The sequence below is a fragment of the Phalacrocorax aristotelis genome, chromosome 5 (genome assembly GCF_949628215.1).
Source record: "Phalacrocorax aristotelis chromosome 5, bGulAri2.1, whole genome shotgun sequence".
NCBI lineage: Eukaryota > Metazoa > Chordata > Aves > Suliformes > Phalacrocoracidae > Phalacrocorax > Phalacrocorax aristotelis.
Genome location: NC_134280.1, coordinates 57,019,073 through 57,034,642, shown reverse-complemented (window position 1 = coordinate 57,034,642; position 15,570 = coordinate 57,019,073). Strand labels below are relative to the sequence as shown.

Sequence of the window (15,570 nt, the reverse complement as noted above, 5' to 3'; positions counted from 1 at the left end):
GGGATGTAGCCAGGCCCACCAGAGAGGAGCTATGGGGTAGCATGACAGGGTTAGGGGGTGAAATCGATAGCCCAGCTCAAGTGCACCTACGCCAGTGCACGCAGCATGGGCAACAAGCAGGAGGAGCTGGAAGCCATTGTGCACTAGGATAGCTATGACTTAGTTGCCATCACAGAGACATGGTGGGATGACTCTTATGACTGGAGTGCTGCAATGGACGGCTATAAGCTCTTCAGAAGGGGCGGGCAAAGGAGAGGTTGTTAGGGAGTGCCTTGATTGCATAGAGCTTAGTGACTTTGATGATAAGGTCAAGTGCTTATGGGTAAGGATGAGGGGGAAGGCCAAGAAGGCCAACAAGGCAGATGTCCTGCTGGGGGTCTGTTTTAGATGACCCAACCAGGATGAAGAGGTAGATGAAGTGCTCTACAAGGAGCTAGAGGAAGTATCACAATCGGTTGCCCTTGTTCTAGTAGGGGACTTCAATTTACCAGATGTCCGCTGCAAATACAACACAGCAGAGAAGAAACAGTCTAGGAGGTTCCTGGAGTGTGTGGAAGACAACTTCCTCACGCAGCTGGTAAATGAACCTACCAGAGAAGGTGCCTCGCTTGACCTCCTGTTCACAAACAGAGAAGGACTGGTGGGAGATGTGGCAGTTGGAGGCTGTCTTAGGCTTAGCGACCACGATATGATGGAATTCTTGATTCTTGGCGAAGTGAGAAGAGGCGTCACAGCAGAACCACTACCATGGACTTCCGGAGGGCAGACTTTGGCCTGTTTTGGGCACTGATTGGGAGAGTCCCTTGGGAGGAAGTCCAGAAGGGCAAAGGAGTCCAGGAAGGCTGGGCTTTCTTCAAGAAAGAAGATTTGCAGGCACAGGAGCAGGCTGTCCCCACGTGCCGCACGACGAACCGGTGGGGAAGACGACCGGCCTGGCTGAACAGGGAGCTTCTGATGACACTCAGGAAAAAAAGGAGAGTCTACTGCTTTTGGAAGAAGGGACAGGTAACACAAGAAGAATACACAGATCTCGTTAGGTCTTGCAGGGAGAAAATTAGGCAAGCAAAAGCCCAGCTAGAACTCAACCTGGCCACTACTGTAAGGGATAACAAAAAATGTTTTTACAAATACACTAACAAACGAACAAACGAACCAAAGAGAATCTCCATCCTCTATTGGATGTGCAGGGGAACTTTGCAACTGAGGATGAGGATAAGGCTGAGGTACTAAATGCCTTCCTTGCCTCAGTCTAACAGTCAGACCAGCTATCCCCAGGGTATTCAGCCCCCTGAGCTGAAAGGCAGGGACAAGGAGTGGAAGAAACCCCCCATAACCCAGGAGGAAGCAGTTTACAACCTGCTGCTCCACCTGGACACTCACAAGTCTATGGGGCCAGATAGGATCCACCCGAGAGTACTGACGGAGCTGGTGGAAGAACTTGCCAAGCCACTCTCCATCATTTACCAGCAGTCCTGGTTAACAGGGGAAGTCCCAGTCAACTGGAGGCTTGCCAATCTGACGCCCATCTAGAAGAAGGGCCAGAAGGAGGATCCAGGGAACTACAGGCCTGTCAGTCTGACCTCGGTAGCATGGAAGGTTATGGAGCGGTTCATCCTGAGTGAGCTTACCAGGTAAGTGCAGGACAACCAGGGGATCAGGCCCAGCCAGCACGGCTTCATGAAAGGCAGGTCCTGCCTGACTGACCTGATCTCCTTCTATGACAGGATGACCCGCCTGATGGATGAGGGAAAGCCTGTGGATGTTGTCTACCTGGACTTTAGTAAAGCCTTTGATACTGTCTCCCACAGCATCCTCCTAGAGAAGCTGGCTGCTCATGGCTTGGACAAGTGCTCTCTTTGCTGGGTAAAAAACCATCTGGATGGCTGAGCCCAGAGAGTGGTGGTGAATGGAGCCAAATCCAGTTGGCAGCTGGTCACGAGTGGGGTTCCCCAGGGCTCAGTGTTGGGGCCAGTCTCGTTTAATATCTTTATCAATGATCTGGATGAGGGAATCGAGTGCACCCTTGGTCAGTTTGCAGGTGACACCAAGTTGGGTGGGAGTGTTGATCTGCTTGAGGGTAGGAAGGCTCTGCAGAGGGGCCTGGACAGGCTGGATCGATGGGCTGAGGCCAACTGTATGAGGTTTAACAGGGCCAAGTTCCAGGTCCTGCACTTTGGTCACAATAACCCCATGCAACGCTACAGGCTTGGGGAGGAGTGGCTGGAAAGCTGCCTGGCGAAGGATCTGGGGGTGTTGGCTGACAGCCACCTGAACATGAGCCAGCAGTGTGCCCAGGTGGCCAAGGCGGCCAACAGCATCCTGGCTTGTATCAGGAATCACGTGGCCAGCAGGAGCAGGGAGGTGATCGTGCCCCTGTGCTCGGCACTGGTGAGGCCACACCTTGAATATTGTGTTCAGTTTTGGGCCCCTCAGTACAAGAAGGATATCGAGTTGCTGGAGCATGTCCAGAGAAGGGCAGTCAAGGTGGTGAAGGGTCTAGAGAGCAGGTCTTATGAGGAGAGGTTGAGAGAGCTGGGGTTGTTTAGTGTGGAGAAGAGGAGGCTGAGGAGAGAGTTTATTGCTCTCCACAACTACCTGAAAGGAGGTTGTAGCAAGGTGGTTGTTGGTCTCTTCTTCCAGGTCACTAGCAATAGAAAGAGAAAAATTGGCTTCAAGCTGTGTCAGGGGAGCATTAGATTAAATATTAGGAAAAATTTCCTTTCTGAAAGTGTGGTCAGGCATAGGAACACGCTGCCCAGAGATGTGGTGGAGTTGTCATCCCTGGAGGTATTTAAAAGATGTGTAGATGTGGCACTTCAGGACATGGTTTAGGAGACATGGTAGTGTTGGCTCGACTGTTGGACCTGATGATCCTAGAGGTCTTTTCCAACCTTAATGATTCTATGATTCTAAAATATTCCTCTGGCAAGTCTTTTGCCATACATAAGCATCAATATTACTTCCCTGCTGTACCATTGTCTGGGGCTGCTTTGCAGGGATGTATTCACAGAAATCTTTTTTATTACTTTATGGCTGTATGGATTATTTTCTTAATTGAATTTCTTAATGGATTTGATGGGTGGACTGCTTAGTGGATGAGGAATTGGCTGGATGGTTGCACCCAGAGAGTAGTTGTCAATGGCTCAATGTCCAGATGGAGATCAGTGATGAGTGGTGTCCCTCGGATCTGTTCTGGGACCAGTACTGTTTAATATCTTCATCAATGACATAATGCAATTGAGTGCACCCTCAGCAAATTTGCAGATGACCCCAAGCTGAGCGGTGAGGCTGACACCCCTGAGGGACAGGATGCCATTCAGAGGGACCTGGACAAGCTCGAGAAGTGGGCCCAGGTGAATCTCGTGAGGATCAACAAGGCCAGGTGGAAGGTCCTGCACCTGGGTCAGGGCAACCCCCTGTATCAAGACAGGCTGGGGGATGAAGGGATTGAGAGCAGCCCTGCTGAGAAGGACTTGGGGGTACTGGTGGATGAAAAGCTGGACACGAGCTGTCAATGTCCACTCGCAGCCCAGAAAGCCAATCGTGTGCTGGGCTGCATCAAAAGAAGCATGGCCAGCAGGTTGGGGGAGGTGATTCTGCCCCTCCTGCTCCGCTCTGGTGAGACCCCACCTGCAGTGCTGCATCCAGATCTGGAGTCCTCAGCACTGGAAAGACATGGACCTGTTGGATCGGGTCCAGAGGAGGGCCACAGAAAATGATCAGAGGGATGGAGCACCTTTCCTATGAGGACAGGCTGAGAGAGTTGGGCTTGTTCAGCCTGGAGAAGAGAAGGCTCCAGGGACACCTTATTGTGGCCTTTCAGTACTTAAAGGGGGCTTATAAGAAAGATGGGGACAGACTTTTTAGTAGGGCCTGTAGCGATAGGACAGGGGTAATGGTTTTAAACTGAAAGAGGGTGGATTCAGACTAATGAGAAGGAAGAAATATTTTATGGTGAGGGTGGTGAAACTCTGGACCAGATTGCCCAGAGAGGTGGTAGGTGCCCCATCCCTGGAAACATTCATGGTCAGGTTGGACGGGGATCTGAGCAACCTGCTGTAGTTGAAGATGTCCCTGCTCATTGCGGTGGTCTTGGACTAGATGGCCTCTAAAGGTCCTTTCCAACCCAAACTATTCTATGATTAAATCAAATATATTTTGATCTTGGGATCTTTCATATTAAAAATCATATGTTAATCTTGGTTGTTAAAACCCTGCCTTCATGCTTGGAGAGCTTAAGGAGACACTAAAACCCAGAAATTATAAATTTTGAGTGGACTTGAGCACTTGTCAAAAATTAGCATTACTTGAAGTGGACTTGTTCTAAATTGATTTGGCTTTGTAACAAGAATCAGTAAAAATCAGTTCCACAATTACAACAAATAAATGCTGGGACAGAGTGATACCAAAAAAAGGTCTTTGTTAATAAATCCATTTCACTGATGACTATTAGAGTCCAATACCAATTGTATTGAACTGGATGCTATAATAATAGTCTTCTAAAAGACATAGAGGCAGAAATTATAATGAAGATATCTATACCTGCTGATCACACTCTTCTTCGGAAATGTTTGACTGTTTGAGTTGCCTACAGATATGAAGCAGATATCTTGATCCGAGAAGCTTCAAATATGTATTGGCCTTACCTTCTTTGTGCATCAGTTCCTTTTCTAGCAAGTATTTACTATGGAGATTTCTTTGGTGACCATCTTTCAAGCCAATTATAAATGTTGTCACCCATCATGAGGATGATGAGAATTCACTGGACTTTGAGTCATTTCAGGCTGAAACTGCAAAATATTACACCTTAGAGTTGGATGTCTTTTCTCTCCCGTTTGCTCACTCAACTCACTATGCACATCGGGGCTTTTTATACTCATGTCCTCCTCCACATACTTTTTGTGATTGTATTTCAGGGGATTTTGTTATATACTGCTAGCCGTTATGAAAAGCATCTCAGGAATGTCTCCAGGAAATTGAATTCCTATTAATCCAATATAGGAGAGAAGTAGGTCATCAAGCAGTAAAGAAAGTTCTCTTTTTCAGACACTGCTTCACAGAGTATGTGAAGCCTGTCCCAAATGAAACTTGAATTACAGCAAGTGCAGCATTTCATTTGTTATTTTGGCATTTCCAGTTTTTGACCAAAAGTCTGCAAAGGATAAATAAAGGCATGTGTAGACATAACAGGAGCTTTTGGAAAGATGCAAGTTAATCTCCAGAGCAAGCAAAGCTCGGTGCTGTTTTGTTTCTTTGTCTGTATGGTACTGTTTACCCATTTAACCAATTTATGTGTATCCCTGTCAGATGGAATAGTTTTGTCATCATTGCAAAAGATACAGGGGACAAATCTTGAAAAAGGTAGATAAATTCTGGGGAATGCTGAGATCCCAGTGAGGTGAGTGTTTTTGATCAGCCATAGAATCAGGCTCAGCATTTCCTACCTACTCCATATTTCACCTAAGCTCACCAGGTTCATTACTTGTAATCAATATTTTACAGCTTGGTAATGGCACACAGGGCACAAAATAAACAGTTTAGATCTCCTCCTGACAAATGCAGTGATAAATCACTTCCTGTCCATCAGAGGTAAAAGCAGGGCACCCATTTGTCATACAGAAAGCTTGAAGCAAATGTGCCAACATCACTGGAGCTTTACTAGTGTTGTTCATAAACTCCTGCTTATGATGACTAAATCAGAGAATCAGATCATCTCAGATTCCACTGAACTGTGGGGACTTTCAAACTCATAACAACATTAAAAAAAAAAACAACAAAAACCCAGTTACCTTAGGTTTTGAGGACAACGCTGTTAATAGCTTTTTTTTGTATATTGTGAAATATCAGTATCCTTTTGTGGAAGGAAAAATATGACTGAAGCTTTTTTGCTAGTGTACTGCCTTTTTTTAAAAAAAAACCTCAAATGTCTTTCTGTAGTAGGCTATACATAGCAGTACTAAATATAAAATAACTCGTACAGATATATGTGCACTTCTTCTAATTCCAGAAAAAAATTTTACTCTTAGCAGACCTCAGTAAGCCCACTGTCTTCACTGATCTCACAGAAATTACATACACATGTACAAAGACATAATATAAAACTTCTGTCTTTAAAACATGAGGTGTTAATTTTGTCGAATTTTAACTCCCTTATAAAATTTTATATATTTTTGTTAGACTGAAGAGGTAACTTTGCTTGCTCTATTACTTTCTACTGTATTCCAGCAGAACTAGTACAAAAATGTAGGATTCTGAAAGAGAGTGAAGTCTGAATGGTAGTCTGGAGGTTTTATGTTGGAAGAACTTGTTGAGCTTTCAAATAACACAAATAGTTAAGAAGAAAAAAGATTACTTCTGTGAATCTGAAAAATATTTTTATATAGAAGCTACTGAAACAGGCTTAAAAAGAAAAGTGTATATTTCACTTGGTCTATGATTCCAATTACTTTTAATTTACTAGTGTAATCTGAATACTTTAGTCTGAGATCTTTCATCTGTCATTACTATTTTAAATGTTTTCCTTTTCATTATATGTCTGCTTTTTTATAATATAAGGCATCTGTAATCCACCTGATGGCACAACATTTTGAAATGTGGGATAATCCAGAAAAAGCCCCACTACATGAAGTGCATATATTGTTTGTATTTATTTATATCTTTCATTTATTACGTGAACTTTGCTAACACTTCCACGTGTTGGAAATCATTAAGGATAGCTACTATAAGGATGTATAGGTACTCGAATCCTTGTAATTACTGCCATATTTAAAGAAAAAAGTGTAGGAGTGCAAATTTTACGTATTAGAGGATGAAGATATGGATTATATCTTTATAGAACTTGACACCTGTTTCCACATTATTTTCAGTAGCTTTTCAACCGTATGACCTTCTCTTTCATATTTTAGCATTAAGTAAATATTGTATGGAGCTCAGAAATGTAGAGGAATGGGAAATATATGCTAACAAAGATCTGTTTTAACCTAATAGTATACGGTTGAACTGTCACTTAAATGTCACTCCAATTGCTACCTATTGATAATTCTTTGTAATTTTCACAAGACTGTCAAGTTTAATTTAAATTATGCTTGTAACTGCTAAAGTCGATCGCTTAAGCACACCTCCCACTGAGGCTATATTACTTTTTCATCACTTAGTGTATAAGCATTAATCAACTTGAGTTCTCTGTGTGAGCTTAACATCCTCTTTGTTGGTGGTGTGATCGTAACTAATTTGGATGAATTACTAAAGGAATCTGCCCCCCCACCTCAGTCTCACTTAAATACTAGGGAAACGTTCAGTGCTTCTATTCTGATTTTGCTTTTCCCCTGCAGGAAGGAGGTGTAGTTGCCCTCTTTAAGATCTGTCGCCAGGATTGTTTCAGGTGCCTTTATCCCCAGACGCTGAGAACGTTGGCATCCATTTGCTGTGTAGAGGAAGGGATGTACCAGCTGGAAAAGGTAGGCGCTTCAGTGTTCTTTACCGTGTCATAAAACAGAGAAGTCCTGTCTAAACTCTTCTAAGAACTGATAACTTGGTGGTGTTTGATACTGTGCTGCATACTATGCTTACTTTTTCTATGCAGAACACTTCTTCAGTCTTCACAAAATTAGACCCAGCAATAACATTATCCTATTCAGTTACTTGCACAAATACGCTTTTTAAGGGGATGATTTTCATAAAACAGTTTAGTGACTATGTCAAAAAAAAAGAGATGGAAATAATAATTTCTGGACTCTCTGAAGTGTTTGTTTAGAAACTCCAATGTTTCAAGTAACCCTTAAAAGACAGAAAGCTTTATACCTCTTAAAAACCTTTCCTGGTGCTCAGGTAGGGCACCTGCTTGTGGTACTACAGTGAGAGTTGTAATTGCACAGAAAGAACTGGGACACACATAGCAGCTAGCCAGTAGAAAAATGTGTCTGCTAATCAGCAACAAGTCTCATAAAAGCTGATTTTACCTGGGATTGCAAACATCAAAACATTATCCAGATAAAATTATATCAGCTGCTTAGGCTCCGTTCCTTTCTCACTCTCACTACATACTGCTGTGTTTTGGAAAATGAACACTTCTGGGCACTAAATCATGATCTCATCCTTTGTATTTCGTAAAACAGTCATCTTCCACAGCTGAATAATGGCCTCTTCAAGTTAATGATAAATGATTTCACTGCCACTTTACGTTGACATATCTTGTAATTTACTGCCCAGAACTCAAGGAAACTGTGACAGAACATCTGCAGCAAAAAGCAAGTCTCTGAGCTTACAGTAAATGAAGACGACTTAAATTTTTTTTTACATAATGCTGGTTCAGTCTGACACCAGAATCCACCTAAAAGGCTCTTTCATTATGTCCACTATAATAGTGGAATTAATAGAGTTAGAAATGGAAAAGATTGATTCAACTCACCTGGTCTAATTCCTGGCAGTGTCAGTATGCATTTAATGTGGCCCATATCAAAGATGACGAAACTGGAGTCCTAGAAAAATTATAATTCTCAAGCTTATATGTCTGTGATCTACTTTAATATTGGTCAAAAGTAAAATTGCTCGGGGTAAACTTCGTCACAATCAGAACTGGAATAGTGTTTAAAGGATTTTTAACTGAAATCCCTACAACTGCTGTCAGTAGTTAATTTTTTACCTGGGCCTTCAGTTCTTAAATCACATCTTAGCAAAACCAAAGTCTGCAACATGAGGGGCTGGACATTAATCCTACTCACCTGACTGAACAGACAGGTTTATGACAGGGGTATCTGGTTTTCACTTTGTCAACTTCTTTGCCTAAAACTGCATTGCTGAGGATCTGTACGTTATGTGGGTCCAGTATATGCCTGGGTTTCTGGTGGGGGAGAATGGGATATTTCATATATCAAAAGAAACAAAGACATTTTCTCTGCAAGGAGGTTGATGTCCCTCCAGGTGCTAATGGAGGTTAAACAACACAGGGCAGTACAATGCTGTCATCTGTGAATAATCTGTCAGCTGGTGACAGCCAGATTTGCCAGTCTATAGAGCTGAAGAAGAATAGTAAACAAGAAAGTTTTACTGCACCCGGTACTCTCTTTTCATCATTTTTGCACACCTATTTAGAGGCAACAAGATATTCTGAACGTAAGGAATCAATGAAAAATGCGTGGATCAGATGACCAGTATTTTGGTGTGAACAGTTTTTTATATTGTTGTCTTTAAATCAGAATTTTTTTTTCTTTCAGAATTTGAAGTACTCTTGCAAAGAACAACAAAGAAAGTTACAGTATTAGCATTCCTATCATTATTACAGAATCACATTATCATTCAGATCATATTATCAGAAATTACCAGAAATTACCAGAATTGTAGGACTTCTTATTTGGCAGAAAGGGTATCTTCTGTTAATCCAACTCAGTACCTGGGTGGTGGTTAAACATTTAATTTGCCCTAATATGAATATCATTATGCCACCTAGTGCATTAAAACATCAGTGCAATTTGAACTTGATTTTTAATGACAGAAACTTCATTCAAACAAATAAAGCTTGGCCTCAGACAATTCAGATTAGGTAATTCAAGATTAAAAAAATATTTAAAAAACCACAAACCCCACACAAGCCCATTCTCCCCCTCTTTTTCAATTATATTTCACAACCATTAAAGTGTTTAAAAGACCACTTAGAAGAAAGCAGCAAGAGCTATCATTTCTAATGGAATTTTTGTCTGGGAGGTAAACTAAAAGGGGGTGGTAGACAGTAATTGCAGTGCTTAATTACTAAAGATATTAGGAATATTTTTATTTATCCAATGCTCTTTGATCTTGTCAATTCAGTAGCAACACAAGAAGGTAACAAGAACATCTGCATTAATGTAGATGGTTATTTAGAAAGCAAGCAAGGAAGTCAGTAGTTAACAGGAGCCAATCCCAGTAGAGTGTATTTTAACATTTTTCTTGGGTTTTAAGATACCTGAATATTAGGCTTTCTTTACTAGTGCAAATTTAATGTGGCTGATGTTATACTGGGTTTAAACTATTTGTCCTGAGTGAGTTTTGGATTGCAATGTGAAAATACTGCTCTCATTTACTAATGAAGGAAAGTAACAATTGAATGCTAATTTCTAAAGATGTAGAAAATTGCCTATTTTAAGCAAAAATACCTTCCTCATTTTTAAAAAATAATTCTTGTTCTTCCTAGTCATGCATCTTTAAATATAGATCTGCACCAATCTCTTACCAGCACACTTGGAAAAGCCATTATTACTTTTGATCTTGACAAACATCAAGATGTTTATCATCCTGATAAACAAGCTGATCTTTGCTATAATTACAGTGACTAAATAGTTGTTGCAATGACTAGCTTTTATTCTTTTAGGTGAATCTACTTGGCTATTTGTACAGTAATGCAAAATCAGTTGGTTAAAATGCCAGTTTTGGAATAGTTCTTTCACTTGCAAGTACTTTACTGCCTTTTGAAAAGATACTGTTACTTTGTTGTATGTTGAACTACAGAGCTCCAGGAACTCAACAAAAATAAATTATTCAGGTAATTTTTGTGGTTTAGCCCCAAGCACCACGCAGCCGCTCGCTCACTCACCCCTGGTGGGACGGGGGAGAGAATTGGAAGAGTAACAGTGAGGCAACTCATGGGTTGAGATAAAGACAGCAAAAGCTGCGCGTGGAAGCAAAGCAAAACAAGGAATTCATTCACTGCTTCCCATGGGCAGGCAGGTGTTCAGCCATCTCCAGGAAAGCAGGGCTCCGTCACACGTAACGATTACTTGGGAAGACAAACGCCATCACTCCAAATGTCCCCCCTTCCTCCTTCTTCCCCCAGCTTTATATGCTGAGCATGGCGTCATATGGTGTGGAATATCCTGTTGGTCAGTTGGGGTCAGCTGTCCTGGCTGTGCCCCCTCCCAGCTCCTTGTGCACCCGGCAGAGCACGGGGAGCCGAAAAAGTCCTCGACCAGTGTAAGTGCTACTTAGCAACAGCTACAACATCTCCACATTATCACCACTGTTTCCAGCAAAAATCCAAAACATAGCCCCATACTAGCTACTACAAAGAAATTTAACTCTATCCCAGCTGAAACTAGGACAGTAATTAAAGTAGAAAGATAGTGAAGAAATAGTCTCATTTTGTGACCGAGTTCTCAGTATAGAAGAATGCTGTTCTATGTAATATGTGCTCCACAAGTGGTAATTTTGGTGCTTCAAGCTGCTTATGGATGTCTGGTTGTTTGGTACACTTTAACTTTGTAATCCACTGCAACACCAGCAGGTTTGAGATCATTCTTTGGGCTCAGCTGCCCTATCACTGCAGAGAGGATTGGAGAGACACTGGAAAAGCAATTAGAATTTTCCTTCTTTGCATTATTCTTGTTGCTGCCTCTCCCTGTACCCAAGAGAGCTTTGTCATCTCTGTCTTGTGGCACTTGAGCATGCAAAGTTTTTAGGAGAAAGCTCACTGCATCAGAAAGGATGGTTATTCTTGGTCTAGGCATTCCAGAGTTTATGCAGAGACAATATATAATGCAGGTAATAGATAATAGAGAAAATAGCTAAAATTGCTAAAACCAGAAATTAAAGGAGTTGGGGTGGGGTGGGGGGGTGAGCATGACTGGAAACTTAAGAACAGTGTCAGTGCTGAACATACAGACCTGTTTGTGTATTCAGCCATGAGGTTTAGGACAGAAATACAATGATGTGGTGGGAGATTGGTTGTCATCACAGACATTTGTTCTAGGGTTCTAGAGGGAAGAATATCTGAACCTTCATGAGTGTGCTTTGGAAACTTAATTCACCTCAAGGGTTCTCATATAGGAAGGACTGTGGAAGGAACAGAGTTGGGATAGATTAATGTGTGCGCTTCATGAAACTTAAGGTTAGAAAGGAAAATGAAATTATGCTCTTGATTGATAATATACATCCTGAAAATTACATTTGGAATAAATGTACTTCAAATACCATTCTCACTGTCAAGACACTCATAAAATCTAACAGATATTGTCTTCAACGTGAAGCAACCGTGCCTGGAAAAAGGGTTTGTATTTTGATACAATCATACATCTTTAGCATGTTGTTTGCCTAAAGAGGTTCTTCAGCCCTTTCCCCTCTTAAGGCCTCCTTAGGTCGTTGTTTTGCAGAACTCTCTGTTGATATGCTGACATTCAGCCTCATTAAAGTCTATTGACTGTGGCAGTTTCTCTGTTTCAGGTCTGTCCATACAATGCTTGCTGTCAACTGGTGCTAGAAGACATGGTTTTCCAATTTTTGCCCTATGCTGCAGCTCAGTTGTGTAATTTTCACTGAGGCAAACTTCCTGCTGCAATAAAAGATCTGCAGAGTTAGCTCAGAAATAAATAGGAGAAACAGATAGTGCGATGTACTGCAATTTTTACCATGCATGTGAAACATTATTATGTTAAAAAGCTGCATCTCAGCTGGGAGCTAGATCAAGGCTCAACTGCCACAAAACCATAATGATTTATACAAATAGTCATTCAAGCAGCTGCCTAAATATTAACACTGCGCAGTGTATGTTTACTTACACTATTTAAACTACTCCAGAAAGCAAGACACCTGGAATCAATTCATTAAGAGAAGATATTCCAGAGAGACTGGTGTCAACAGTTGTTACTTTCATTAATAAACCCTTCTTTTTAACAAATAACACAGCTTTTATCACTGTGCTTTAAGCAAAATTGCCTAGGAATAGATTATAAATTGCTTTGAAACCTTAATTTAAAGCACATTATACTAGATTACGTACCTCCAGAAAAAGAATCTGAAGAAGGGGGAAGCAAGTAGAAAGTGTGCAATTTTTGTGGTTGGGAAACTGTATGAATATCACGGAGACTTCGCAAACATGAGTGACCTAAAGTCTGTTGTTCACTGTGAGCCCTGTGAGCCCTGTCTGATCTTTAAGAACCACTGTGTTCTCACACACAATAATAATTTCTGCATGATGGGGATGTAGTCTGTCAATGATATGTATGAAAAATGAGCTTTTGGTGGGAATTAAGTAAAACATTTATTACAGAACCTGCAACTACAATTTTTTCATGCCTTTTGGGTGAATATGAGCTCATTACTTTATTCAGCTCTAACCACTTTGAACTTTAATCTGTCAAAACCAGGGACTAACTTGGTTTCACATGAAGTATGTGTTGCCTTAAATCTCAGCTGCTAAAACCACTAAGGGTCATGTAGCTGTAGGGTGAGACAGAAGTGAGAATTATAGAGCGGAGTTTGATTATGAGAGCTTGGATGGCCTCATATAAGGCTACAGCCACCACTTCTAAAATCTGAACACAAAAGTTAGCTGATGACCCATGGATTTCATTGTCACACCATGTGAATGCTCCACAATGATGAATGGTTTTATTTTCACAGTACCTGGTAGGTGTTGGAAATAACTTTGTGCCATATAAGAGATCACAGATTTGCCTGGTCTGAATTAATTGCATAGCTGTCTTCATATTTGAATATTCCAAGTACAAAATACCAGGGGAAGCAAAACATTAGTAATGATCTCCTAGAAAAGGTGTGTGAGATTACCAGTGATTAGGAAGAAGAGACTCGTAGGTTGTGACATTTAAAAGCATGTCTGCAGATTATTTGCTGCTTGTAAGAAGTGCAAGAGTAGCGTGCGGCTTTCTAAGAAGCAGTGAAATGCTGATTTTTATGATGGCAAGTTGCGGCTTATTCACAGGACTTCCAGCAATGAGAAAATGTCAGGAAGTGAAGAGGTCTGCCTCAGCCTTTTAGCCTTTCTTGCTCCTCAGAGAAGAGCTTTCTTTTTTTCTGGTTAACATATGAAAAAATTCTTATAGCCTGTTTCAGTAGTTTGGCACCCGGTTAGCTTCAGAAGAAGGGATTAGCAGGGCCTATAAGATGCAAAAAGTTACATAGGTATTTTATTCTAAAGCTAGTTAAATTAATGAGCTTAAAATTAAGCTTTTTTTTTTAAGAAAAATATTTTCAGAAAGCTTGTAGTTTTCAAAATTTAGTTTTAATTCATGGAAAGTAGAATTTCATGTTGTTCTGTCTCCTGAGTGAGACAGGGCAAAGCTGGGTATTAACAGTGAAATAAAGGACTTTTAGAAGTCATTAGAAGGGGGTAAGTTGCTGAGGGGCGCCCTGCTCTTGTGTCCTTCCCACAAAAACAGGTAACACGCAAAGTTATAATCCTTTCTGGGTTTTTCACAGGTCATGTTGCCAAACACATTCTCAATACTGTTTTATGGAGAACATAATTCTTCATTGTTCTCCAAAATTGTGCTTGTGAAGCTTCATGGATGGGAAGAGACTGGAAACTTTCTGTGTGCTTAAAACCACAGAACACTGCCTTGCATGCTAAGAACATGAGAGATGACTTAGTTGGAAAGAGTTCAAGTGATTCATTCCTTTTACAGCCCTTTGGCTGAAGAGTCAAATCTTCTTCTGGTTTCCATAATGCATTTTTTCTCCACCTGAGAACATTGCTTTGGCTCATGTTCCATGGCCGTTTGTAGCCAGGCTTTGAAATCATGCTTGTGAAGTTACAAACAGTAAGCAGGAATGGATAAAGAGATTTCTGTTGCTCTGGATTTTGAGAGAGGATGATAACCTTTTAAAGACTAATTCATGCAACTTTTGACACACAGTGCAGAGCACAATGAAAATTGGTGTCATTGATAGCTCGAGCTGTGAACTGTGCCTCACCGTTATCAATGGGTAGTGGTGTAAGTCACAGGAGAATGAAGAGCTACCATGAGACAGAAATGTAAGTCAACCTTAAGGAATAGTGTGGGGAACATTTTCAAAAGCTGCTTTTCTCATAGCCTTTTTGATAACCAGGCAAATCTATTTCAGTAGCTGAGTTTGGTACAATTAGATAATGTAAAGTTCTAGGCTTGCAGCTCTTTAATTTACTGGACACTTCTTCTCCATAATGCAGTTTAATTAATTGGCAGTGAAAAATGTGCTGGGTTTGGCAAATTACATTTCTGTCAAAGCCCCTGCAAGATTCATTAAATCATATCTGAGGGTGCAGGAACTGCCCTTCCTCAACTGCTGGCTTAATATCTTTTAGGTGGTGTTTCAAATTTTACCTCCTGATTACACAGCTATGTATACATAATTAGTAAATGCAGCTTCTTTCAGCACAACCCCAGGCAAGCATAGCACGACTCCTTAGGTCGTTACAGAATCTGACCATCTTCAGATGCGACCGGCTGCAGTTCTAGGGCAAAATGCTTTGGACGTCATAGAAGGGACATGTTTCTGAATACTGAAAAGCAGTGTGAAAACATGTTTAAAACCAAAACCAAAACCCCACCCACACCCCCACACCCCCAAACAACACCAACACCACCCTGAAAACTAACGGGTGGCTAATCTCTGCAGTATCATTTGGTCAGTTGAAAACCTTCTGCCAGTTACACAGCAGATCAAAATTTGTTTGTTTTATGGTAGTATCCACTTCATCATGCAAAGCAAAAAGCAAGGGTGTTTTTGATGGACTTATTATTCAAGAGATGTGGAATTGAATAAAGACAGGCATGTTAGTGCAGGATTATGGGGCATTGCCAGATCTCTGTAGGAAAAAAATGTACA

The 15,570-nt window shown here is 41.1% G+C and overlaps 1 protein-coding gene across 1 annotated transcript in view; it reads left to right on the top strand.

Moving 5' to 3' along the window:
• The window catches only part of INSC (INSC spindle orientation adaptor protein), a 114,687-nt gene that overhangs the window by 45,094 nt on the left and 54,023 nt on the right, over window positions 1–15,570 (top strand). The window contains exon 6 of the mRNA XM_075094711.1: window positions 7,332–7,457. Within this exon, the coding sequence (XP_074950812.1) occupies window positions 7,332–7,457 (126 nt within the window). The remainder of the gene's footprint in view (window positions 1–7,331; window positions 7,458–15,570) is intronic.